Source organism: Nanorana parkeri, unplaced genomic scaffold (genome assembly GCF_000935625.1).
Source record: "Nanorana parkeri isolate BGI_ZX_2015 unplaced genomic scaffold, ASM93562v1 scaffold2146, whole genome shotgun sequence".
In the NCBI taxonomy this organism is placed as follows: Eukaryota; Metazoa; Chordata; class Amphibia; order Anura; family Dicroglossidae; genus Nanorana; species Nanorana parkeri.
Genome location: NW_017308414.1, coordinates 140,904 through 152,954, shown reverse-complemented (window position 1 = coordinate 152,954; position 12,051 = coordinate 140,904). Strand labels below are relative to the sequence as shown.

Genomic DNA, 12,051 nt, shown 5'->3' with positions numbered 1-12,051 from the left:
TTGATAAATACGTTTTGCTGTGTAAAAATGCACACGCACCTGGTGCCTGTGTGTGTTTAGGTTAGTAAATCACCCCCTTCGTATCAATAAACAAGACATCACATTATGACATAATAATCTCTAGAATTGTCTGTTATTTATAACATGTGGGTACTTGTTGAAATAATAAATTAAGCATTTTATATGTCCTACTATCCATTCTTCCATGACTGTTAGTGTGCCATTCAATGTGAATTTTGGACACATTATGAAGTCAAAAAAATCATAAAAATAGCATAAATATAGGTGAGATAGGAAAACATGAAAGCAAGTTGGGAAAGGGATTACTTTTATTTTCCCTGCATATGTTTGGGTATTTGGTGAAAAGGTGGTTTTTTTTGTTACTATATACGTCAAGCTGGCCTCATCTGGAGTATGTAGTCCGGTTTTGGTCACCAGTCCACAGAAAGGATGTCCTTGAGCTGGAAAGAGTTCAGTGGAGGGAAACCAAACTAATTAGGGGAATGGAGGACCAGAGCTATGAGACAAGGCTACTAAATTTAAACATATTCACGTTGGAAGTAAGGAGATTAGGGGGGGATATGATTTTCATGTACAAGATGTTCAGAAGTGGTAGCAACAATAGCAACAAACTCTTTACGAATAACTCCATATCAAAGACTAAAGATCACCACCTAAAATTGGTGGAAAAAAAATTCCAGCACAAGGGGAGAAGGGGGTTCTTCACAGTAAGAGCGCTTAGGGTCTGGAACTCGTTGCCACAGGCAGTGATTTCAGCTAAGAGTGTGGAATCATTCAAGAAGCTTTTGGACAATTTTCTGAGAGACCGTACTATACAGGGGTACAGGTACTCTTAAGAATGAGATGATACACAGACCTATACATACGCACACATCAGCAATAGGTTGGACTTGATGGACTTATGTCTTTATTCAACCTCAAATACTATGTAAGCTAAGAGACATTTATTTACCTTTAGCAAATCAACCCCCCAAGTCTACGCCAACAATTTCTCCCACTAAAAAATCTTGGAAAATCATGCAACCATTTTGAACTTCAACTACAGTTTTAATCTTGTTTAGCTGCATAATATATTTGCTTCCTCAGCAAATACATAATCACATGCTGAATTTTTATATGAATGACACGTTGTGCAAGTAAGTTTATCCCTATAAGTACGAAATGCGTTGAGGTGTTTATAGTGTATACTGATTTTTTCTATTTTTTCTATAATACACGCTTCCTGGTTCCTGGATGAGGTTGTTACAGATCTCTGCACTTAAAATGTATATCTACAATAAGGCAATGACTGAGATCAGTTGTCAGCCTGGAGAGAAGGTTCCCCAAGCCCCCCATGTGATAGCAATTTAATCTATGGATAGGCTTGTCTTTAAGTATTGGAACAGTTTACCAGCTGGTTGGGCAGAGGGTGATGGTCAGTAGGGACGAGGAGGGTGTATTTTTCTCACATCACTTTCATTTTTTGTGAAAAGGTGAATTAACCCTTTAAAGCCTAACTTCAGACAGATAAAAAAATGATTCCCCCCCTCCAAAAAAAAAATCCTCTTTCCTTCCACTCTCCCACAAAGTTTTTTCTTTTTCTTTTAAGAATACCCTTCAATAGCAGTTATTAACTCAACGTATTACACTGTCCATGTACCTCACTGCCATCACTGTTGGGTATGTTGACTGGTGTTACTATGTTGCGGTCTGTACCCACACGGACTGATTACCTCTTCAAGATGTCATTACTTCACTGCGACCTTTGGGATCCTTAGAGAACCTTGCCACTGGACAGCCAATATAAAGTGTTACTAAGACATTGACATGGACATGCAAAGAAGAACTCTCTTTTTTACAAGGAAGAAAATAGCATCATGTGATCACAGATTTAGTTAAGTATGAAAATTATTTTTAACTTACATAGTTTTTGGCTAAGAGGTAAAAGGTTGTGAGAAGGTTTGAATCCAGAGCTCTGGTATTTTACCTTCCTGTCGCTGGTTCCTGTTGTAACAACCATTCCCCCAAACCCACTCTTCTTGCCCACCATCTCACCCTCATCATTGTGTACAGTGATAGAATGTGTGTGAGCGGAAGGTAGTATGATGACAAGAGGTAAGGGAAGTGGAATCCAATGTGGAAGGAAGATGGTGAGATGCTGTATGTGGGCCAGCAGGGAGGTATGAAGTTAGAGGGAAGGAAGTTACGTTAAGTACAGCTTCTGTCATAAAGCTTTTGTCAACTGGGTGCCTCTACTTTTCACCCAGTCAATTTAAAGTTGTTGTAAGCAGAGTGGGGATAGGGATAAAGTGGCTTGGGAAAGATTTCTGTTGGTGGGAGAGTTAGTTGGCCTGGGAGGGAAGTGTATTTATGGGGGTTTAAGAAAGCTGGGGAGGAATGTGTATTAGCAGGCCAGGGTGAAGAGACCAGAGAGGAATGTGTGTCAGTGGAAAGGGAAGTGGCCATTGAGGGATATCTGTTAAGGGGGGTTGAGATGCAGTGAGGGGGGTGAGGCAGTCAGGACAAATGTATGCCAATTTTTGGGGGAAGTAGATAAAGAGAAATGTGTGCCAGCATGAGGAGGGATGGATGTCAGTAGATGGGGGTATGGCAGCTATGCACAGAGAAATAGAAGGCAGATAAGAGGGCATATGAGGCAGTTGGGGTAAGAAGGTTTGTCAGCATGGGCATGTGAGACATCCAGGGATGTATGTATGTAACTTAGCAGGAGTGAAGCCAAGGAGACATGGGGAGTGTGAGGTGGCTGGGGAGTAATGAATGTTAGGGATGTATTGAGCAGGGAAAGGACAGATGTGAGCAGGGTCAGGGTTGGGCATGAGGCAATGCTGCAATGTGTGTCTTCAAGGATGAGGGGCTTTTGGAGAGGGACCGATGTCTGCATTCACCTGGGTGTTAAGCTGTAAAGACTAGACTAACCAATACTGTCCTATTCTTCTCCAGCAGGGCTTTTTTTTCCCAGCAACAACTGCTAGACTAGACAGGATCTGCTGTCAGATGAGGAGCAGGCAGTTCCAATGCCTGTGAAATTTGCGGAACTATATATTGATCAGACGGCTTTATTACTGCCCATATCACTTGTAGCTTGATCCTTGCCTTACAGGTGATAGGGTAATGCATGTGAGCATTAGTCTTAAAACAGCAAAAGTGTGCTAGTTTAGCCTCACTGTCCCTTGATAGACTTATTTTGATTTTTTTTTAATCCTTGCTCCTGATCCATGTGATTGGGATCCTTCTGTATGACATTATGGTTCAAGAATGCAAGGCCAGCACCCTACTTTGAAACAACATTTTGCTTTTAGTGACCTTTTGCTGCTAAATGTAATACCACTGGTTTGCCCAATACTTTATTTGCTCATATGTTGCTAATGTCCCTACAGCCAGTCATTACTTAAAAAAGAACTCCAGGAAAAAATTATAAACCCTTGCCGTGTGGCTACCCTTGCACTGCAAGGGTTAGGTGTTCACTTTTGTCTAGGTGCTAAAAAAAGTTATAATCACCAGACCATATACATGGTCACCAGAGCATACTCACCAGAACATATGCACTATGTTGTCATTGCTGCTTATATGATGCTTTTGACCTTTGACATTGTAAGTTGCCTCTTGTTTTGTCTGCTCCTAGAGCTTAGCCTTTAAGATTTTTTTATTTTACCTTCAAATACAATAAACAAGTCTCTGACCCCCTATGGCTGTAGCTTCATTGCTTCCTAAAGGAAATTGAAGTAGCTGTTCTCCAAGTGACACTAAACTCTGGAGTTAAATCTTAAAATTGCTTTGAACTACCTTAACTATGAACAACAATGTATCTTATTTGTGTATCACTCGGCTGTAGATCCTCCACACATCTCTGAATTGATGCTGACACTGTCCTTCCTTCTGGAGGAGGGGCTACTTTTGTACCCCATGGTCCCTTTGTGTGTTGTAAAGAAGTCACCGCTCCAAGATCATGCCCATGATGGACTACAATCTCACGTTTAGTTTACTGATTTGTATTGAGATTGTAGCCAACAGTGGAATTGCAAAATATGTTATCACTTTCTCCCCTAATTGTTTTTGGGGTTGTGCCTCTATTGGTTCCAGGCTTCATATTTCAAAGATACGTGCCAAGGTACAGAAACTTTGGATTTGTGCATGCAACCTCAATAGAACCCTCTTGCATTGTAACCTTACACACAACCCATAGAAGGCTCTGTTGAATAAGAAGATGTTGGTAAAACAAGTCAATTGTGTCCATTTTCAAGTCTATTAGTCAAGGTATTGTCAAACAAAGGTCATGGGGAGATGGTCACAGCAATGGGTGACATGAGGGTCTATTTTATATGACTTAGTAGATGAAATATGAAAACACCATTCCATTCTATTACATGCTATAGACTAATGATTTCAGGACAGTGGGGGAGTGCCAGAGCCAGGTCCCAGCTGCAACCGCTGCAACCGCTGCAACCCTGGTAGTTCTCATGAAAATGCCAAGTATCTGCACTGGTACTCGAAAAGTATCTGTGCATCCCTACTTTTAAAGCGTCGCCTATGGTAAATTTTGGGTGTGGTAGTTTTTTGCGATTTCGCGGGTGCACGCAATTTTTAAGCATGACATGTTTGGTGTCTATTTACCTGACGTGACCCCGTCTTTTATATTTTACCAAATAATTGGGTAATAATAATAATTGTGTCCTAATATAATGTAAAAAAAACAAACATTTTTCAAAATTTTCAGTAAATGTTCTGAAATATAGTGAAAAATAAAAATTTCAGTAGTGATTAAATACCACCAAAAGAAAGCTCTATATGTACCCAAAAATGTGTATAAAATTAATTTCAGTACAGCGCTGCATGACGGAATAAATGTCAGTCAAAGTACCGCAGCGCTGAATACTGAAAAATGGCCGGGACAGGAAGGGGGTCTAAACATCTGGTCTGCAAGCGGTTAAGCTGCGGTGTTAGGGAACAGAAGGATTCTCATGTCAGAAACACTGTATTCTAACATCACATATTTTGTATGTGAAATTTATTTTTTTAACTTTTGCATTTAGTTTGGCTAAAATACAGCAGCAGCACCCTAATATGAAAAGCAGTGTTTTTAGGTGCTTATGGCTGCACTTGATTTTTCATACAGCATTAATAGGCTTGAATTAACCTGTAGAATTTGCAGCCACAACAGTTCTAAAAGGCACAGAAATGTTTTTTTTTTACTCCCTACCGCATCTTCTAACTGTTACCCATATTGCCCCCTCCTCTTTACCAGCCAAAGCCAGCACCCGATGTGTAACGTCTAAACTCCTCTCCATGATGTTAATACTTATTGTCGCCAGTTGAATTTTTGATCCAGGATATGGGCCTCCAAGTAAACAACTAGCTCAAATCTCACACCACAGTATGAGCCTGTGTTCGGGTGATCAAGGGGTGCATAGACTGAGCAAGATATGCACCTGGTAGGATTACCATTCATGGGGGTCATGACTATTTTTTCCTAATGGGGATGCAAAAGATCCATTTGTAGATAATGTTCCATGATATAAATCCAGTGTCCATAATTGTATACAATAATGTAGACTCAGTGTCACTCACTATGACCCACTGCTACAATGTCCCACCTCCTGAAAATGTTGCAGGAGGTGGTGATGGCACCCATCACCAAGATGGCCGAGAGAGTAGCAGGGCGTTCAACTGGCGGGATGAGGTATGCCACCGGGTCCCCTCTGCTCTCCTGACACTGTCGGGGTCTTGGTCCATGACCAAGTGCCCGACTTTTCATAGGGGATGACACCATTCAGTCATTTTGGTGTCCCCCCTCCAGTGGTGGCACCCAGCTGATCCTTCCCAGCTCCAGTGCAGTTCTATGTTGAAATGTAAATTCCTTTGACCGAAAATTCCTTTGTCCCAAAATAGAGATTGTGTATTTCTTTGACCCAAATTAGAGATAAAGACAAAAAGAAGGTTTGACTTTACTTCTCTTTGAAGGATTCAAAACCATGAGGATACGCATTATTCTGCTCATTCTTTTTTACACCTCTTCATAATTGCTAATTACTCATATCAATAACCATAAAAATTATTTCCCAATGGGATTTCCCATGAAAACATCACTGAGCACCTCAGACTCCCAGTGGCTCGCTGCACGTTGTTAAATTTCCTTTAAAAGCCACAATAAGCAGCGAGATCAGACAGTTTCAGCATTGAAATGACCAACATTTCTGACTGCACTTATGTTTTAGACCACTATTAATAAACCTTTATGTATACATCTAACACGTGCTTTCTTTTAAATAGGGTAAGTACATTTTCAACATTTTTTAAGAGGTGTTCAAGGTCTGAGAATCAATGAGGAAAAATGCTCCATTGGAACATTTTAGAAGACTCCTTTATCAAACCTAAAAAAATGGTGTGAAAATAATTTTGGTATACAAAGCAGTAAGAAAGTTATTGTTGGATATGCATTTGAAGTACACTTTATTTGTCACTCTGATGATTTCTATTCCATTGAGTTGTGTAATGCAGATAATCAGCCTGAGGCCACAACTGAGTTGTAGTGTTTACATTTTTTTGTTTACACAGTAGGTCCTATTGAGATGCATTTGTGTTGCAGGAAAAGCAGATCAAACCCATCCCTTCCTATGTTTTGTGTTCAAATAGAGTTTGAATAACATTAAAGTGTATCTAAAGACAAAACATTTTTTTTTCATTTTAGATAGAGTAGGAAAGGGTTAAAGCCACAATATTTGTCATCTGTGTTTCTTTAGGGAGATATCCCTTCACTTCCTGTCCAGTAGACTCAACAAGTAGTGTGAGGATATATTTCCTATGTAATCAAAATCCCATCTTAGACAGTTTTCACTAGAACAAGTGTCCCCATTGGAAGATTTCCACTCTGTTCCTGTTCTGGTGGCAACTCAAAGTTCTGAATTTACCTATCACTTTTATTCCTGGTTCCACTGGTGACCAGGACAATAAGAAAGAGTGAGTCTTCCTAACTGGGATACAGACAGCAATATCAGCATGGCAGAGGTTCTAACCTCTCACCACTTTGTCCAAAACTAAAAAACGTTTTGCTTTTAGTTACACTTTAAGTTAAATGAAAAAGTCAATGTTCATAAACAAAGTCCACTTACACAAGTCTTGACAAACCTTTGTGCATTTTATCACCTAGATATTTAGTATTATACGGTTGATATTAGTTGAATGCTACAAAATGCAGTAACCCACAACCTTATTGTCATTAGGAAGGGGAAGGTGATAAAAAAGGTAATAGTTGTGGGGGGTGGTTGATGTAAAAAATAAGGGTTCAGTTTTTGGGCAGAGGCGGGGATGGCTTTTCTAAATAGATACATTGTCAGGGATTGTCTAAAGGTGGACATAGTGAGGGATATCCAAAGAAATTAGTTCTGATGGGAGAGTCTCTGGAGAAGTCCTGAAGGCATGCATGAGAGGAGGTGACCAGGGAGCTAGATAGCAGAATATCTGTAAAAAAAAAAGTCAAGGCAACTGGACTTGCTGTGTTTTTCCTGAAGACATTTCACTGGTCATCTAGCCAGCTTTCTGAATTGAGAAAGTTGGTTGGATGACCAGTGAAACGTCTTAAAGAAAAATACAGCAAGTCCAGTTGCCTTGACTTATTTTTTACCATGACCTGGATGAATGAGAACCTTCACAGACATAGATAGCAGAATGTCTTGAGAAGAGTCAAGAAGATGTCTTGGGTGATATTTTGAGACTAGGTTGGTGATGTAGCTTGCGGTAGAGTTGCGAATGGCTTTGTATACTGTTGATAGTATATTGTTAGTTGGAAGTCAGACTGAATGCAGCCCCAAGTATGAATGCCCGGTCCTGCATGGGACTCTATCTCTATATTCTTTCTCTCTCTTCCTCTATCCTTTTCTCCTTTCTTTTTTCTTAACGTTTATTTTGACACAGAAGCAAAAATGTAATATTCTAGCTTACTACTTCCTAGATTTGGTGGCTGCAATTGTTTTTTTTTTCACGCTAAGAACATGTTCAGCAGGTACAGAAAATACCAGTTGATGCCAGAAATGTTTCTTGTGCTAACTGCTACTCCCATCAATTCACCATGTAATGGAGACAATCATGGCTCCCACCATGGATACAATAGAGAACTGTCTTTTTTGTTTTGTTTTATCTAATGACCCTGCCAGTGGTCATTAGATAAAACACACTTCCTCCCCTAGGGTGACAATGATCACTCACTGGTCCATAGCCAAGGAAGAGCAGTGGTTCCACTCTAGTATGTTCTCCCGGTTTGGACTACAAACACTACCCCCTTCTCCTCTTCTCAATAACATAGGAGAAAGTTGTTTTATAGTGCTCCTACATAGCTGGTAACAATTTAACTAATAACAGTAAAGCAGAGGCAGAAGTCATCAGCTGAGTAGATTTCTGGCAGGATCAATAGGTTTGTTCCACTTATCTGACAGACATAACAGAACAAAAGGAACAAATAAGAGAAGTTAATTGTTGTGGTTTACATTATTATTATTATACAGGATTTATATAGCGCCAACAGTTTGTGCAGCGCTTTACAATTTAAGGAAGACATTACAATCACAATACAATTCAAGACAAGATGGTAAGGAGGGCCCTGCCCGTTAGGGCGTACAATATAAAAGAGGGGGCCAGTGATACATGAGGAGGTAGCATGTGTGGGATGAATTGTTTGAGAACATGATGGTTGAGGGGTTAGTTAGAGGTGGGATAGTTTTCCCTGAAGAGATGAGTCTTTAGAGATCGCCAAAAGACAGTCATAATGGGAGACAGATGGACAGGTTGGGGTAAAGAGTTCCAGAGGATGGGAGATATTTTAGAGAAGTCCTGGAGGCAAGCATGAGAGGAGTTGACAATGGCACTGGAAAGCAGGAGGTCTTGGGAAGAGTGGAAGGGACGGTGATGGTGATACTTTGAGACAAGGTTGGAGATATAGCTGGGGGAAGAGTTGTAGATGGCTTTGTAAGTGGTTGTTAATATTTTGAATTGTATCCTTTGGGCAATTAGAAGCCAGTGTAGGGATTGAAAGAGGGGGGTTGCAGACACTGAGCAGTTGGTTAGGTGGATTTACATGCACTTGGCCACCACAATTTAAGTGACACAGAACTCAGGAGTAAGAGGGACCATGATCCGTGCGTTGTGCGTTGTAAAGTATTCACCGCTCCAAGCTCACTTCTGTGATGGACTACAATCTCAGTACAAATCAGTAAGCTAAATATGAGATTGTAGTCCATCCCGGGAGCGAGCTTGGAGCGGTGACTACTTTACAACACACACAGGTATCATTGGGAACAAAAGTAGCCCCCCCTCCAGAAGGAAGGAAAGTGTCAGCACCAATTCAGAGATGATTGGAGGATCTACAGCCGAGTGATACACAAATAAGATACATTTTTATTAATAGTTAAGGTACTTAACTGAATGTATTTTTAAGATTTAACTTGGGAATGTAGTGTCACATCAATGTATAATGTTTTTGCAAACTCTGATGACTATATGTCCTACTTGTCATCATCAATAAAAATAATACTTGAACAAGTGACATCACAAATTGTAATTTTCTATCTCCAGATTATGGAGGATAAGAATGTGACCAGAATCTCGACAATCTGCCTCTTAGGATTTCAGACTCCAGAAAAAGTTAAACTTTTGGTATTTTTTCTTTTTCTTATAACTTATTGCGTTACTTTCTGTGGGAACCTCCTGATCATTACGCTGGTGTCCTACAGCAAAACCCTCCAATCTCCCATGTACTTCTTCCTCTCCCACCTCGCTATGTCAGATATCTTGCTCGCAACCACAATTCTTCCAAATACAATGCAAGTGGTGTTGATGAAAGATACAGTAATACTATTTTCTGCCTGCATCACCCAGTTTTATTTTTTTTGTGTTGCAGAAATGGTGGACAGTCTTCTCCTGACAGTGATGTCTTACGACAGATATTTGGCCATCTGTAAACCATTGCATTATAATTTGTTAATGAGCCACCGATGTTGTTGTGTATTGGTTGTTACCTGTTGGACTTTAAGCTTTATAATTGTGCTGGTACATCCTTTTGCCATGTACAGATTACAACTTTGTGGTACCAACACTGTTGACCACTTTTTCTGTGATCTTGATCCAATTCTTGAACTGTCCTGCTCTGATACTGCTATCGTTCAACTACAAGTAAAACTGTTGAGTGTCCTTCTTGTTGTTATCCCATTTCTAATCATCATTGTATCCTATGTTTATATTATAGTCACCATTGTTAAAATAAGTTCTATTAATGGAAGGCAGCAAGTTTTCTCAACATGCAGCTCTCACCTGACTGTTGTCTCCATCTATTATGGCAGCCCAGCTTTTGTTTATTTGGTACCCAGTAGAGGATCATCCTGGAACATCACTAAATTTCTATCAATGCTGTACACTATAGCCTGCCCGCTGATTAATCCACTTGTATACACGTTAAGGAATAAAGACCTGAAAAAAGTTGCTAAACATGGTTTAAGTAAACTTTGGAATGGGCATTTTAGTTGGAGATGATAAATTGCACTTAGAGGTGCATTTGCAGAACCATTTATGTGCATTTATGAACAAATTCACGTACATTTGCTCTGTGCATGTACATGAATATAAATTTTCCCTTGAGGGTCTAATGTAATATCGGGAAAATACAGCATGATGGCCAATAGCATGAGCAAAGGATCATAAGAAAAAATGAGTTATTAAGAAGAACTCCAGGCACAAATTGTATTAACGCTTGCAGTGGGGCTACCCTGCAGTGCAAGAGTAAACTGCTCATTTTTGCTGAAGGTCAACAGTCCCTGCAGTGGTCTAAGGTCCTGTGAGTCATCACATCGAATACAGTTTATAGGACATTAGGACACAGAGGGTCATCTCTGAACCAAGGATTGGGTGAGTATATATTTTTTTGGCCTAGGCAAAAAGAGCAGTTGAAGGAGAACTATGAGGTGAGTGAAAATCACTCAGCCTCATAGTTCGAGCCGTCGTGTGACAATGAAACTGTCACACGTCAGCTCAATAGATTGAGCAGTGAGGGAACGCATACCGTCGCTTGCTCACTTCTCGATCCTGTCCCTGCAGAGAGCAGTGACTGTCAGTCACCACCCCCGCAGAGATTCCCCCTCCTCCCAGCTCCGATCCTCTAGTGCTGACTGGAAGAACATACAGGGAGGGGGCAGGCACAGCTGGTTCTGCCTCTAGATAGGCAGAGCCAGCTGTCATTCATGCAGCTGGGTGGATCTCGACTGCGGTGGTCTCCGTATACCGTGAGCTGTAGCTTGCTATATACTGAGCTTTGGGTCCCGGGAGGATGCTAGTATATGTCCTCCCGTGACCCCAGTGGCGTCGCTACAAGGGGGCAGTTGCCCCCCCTAGGTGATCACTTTCCCCCCCATGTGTCCCCCCCGCTAACAGTGGTGGCAGTCCTGGCGCTAGCAAGATAAGGCAAGATAAATGTAATCCCTGTCCCAGCAGATAACTGTGCCCGGGACGGTTATCTGCTGGGACAGCTGCAGCCTCACAGACTGTCGGAGGGTTGGACCAGGCTAGGGCCAGCGCAAGGATGTATAGTCAGCCAACTAAGGGTGGGGGAGAGTGCCTATGTACCAGACATAGAGCGAAGTAAGGCCAGAACCATGTAGGGAGCCCAGTGGGAGGAGAGCACCATCCCCCAGCCTGTCACCCCTTTCATGGACTTACTAGGAGTCCTCACATGACCCGACCATTCACACTACTGTTACATGGATCGCAAAAGTGGCAGGCAGGGGCGAGGAGAAGACGGGGGAAGAGGCAGAGCGGGAAGGGGGGCCAAGTAGCTGCACCATGGGCCTCCGGGTTGTACTTGCCCATTGGGCTAAAAGTTGCCAGTCAGCCCCTGCTGTGTTCCGCACCTACTGGGCGCTGAGAGCTGATTTAATTGCGGATGGTGCCAGCGGTTGCGGTATTCAGGATTGTGGGCGGCGTTGGACTACATGTCGGAACCGCAGGGCGCAGATGCCATCCACAATTAAATCAGCTCTCGGCACCCAGCGGTTG

The 12,051-nt window shown here is 41.6% G+C and overlaps 1 protein-coding gene across 1 annotated transcript; it reads left to right on the top strand.

Annotated features, from left to right (window-relative positions):
• The first annotated feature begins 5,587 nt into the window (after window positions 1–5,587).
• LOC108800868 (olfactory receptor 1468-like) lies at window positions 5,588–10,536 on the top strand. The gene is made up of 2 exons (XM_018572851.1): window positions 5,588–5,698; window positions 9,583–10,536. Exons 1-2 carry the CDS (start codon window positions 5,588–5,590, stop codon window positions 10,534–10,536), a joined length of 1,065 nt encoding a protein of 354 aa, XP_018428353.1.
• Window positions 10,537–12,051: the final 1,515 nt, after the last annotated feature.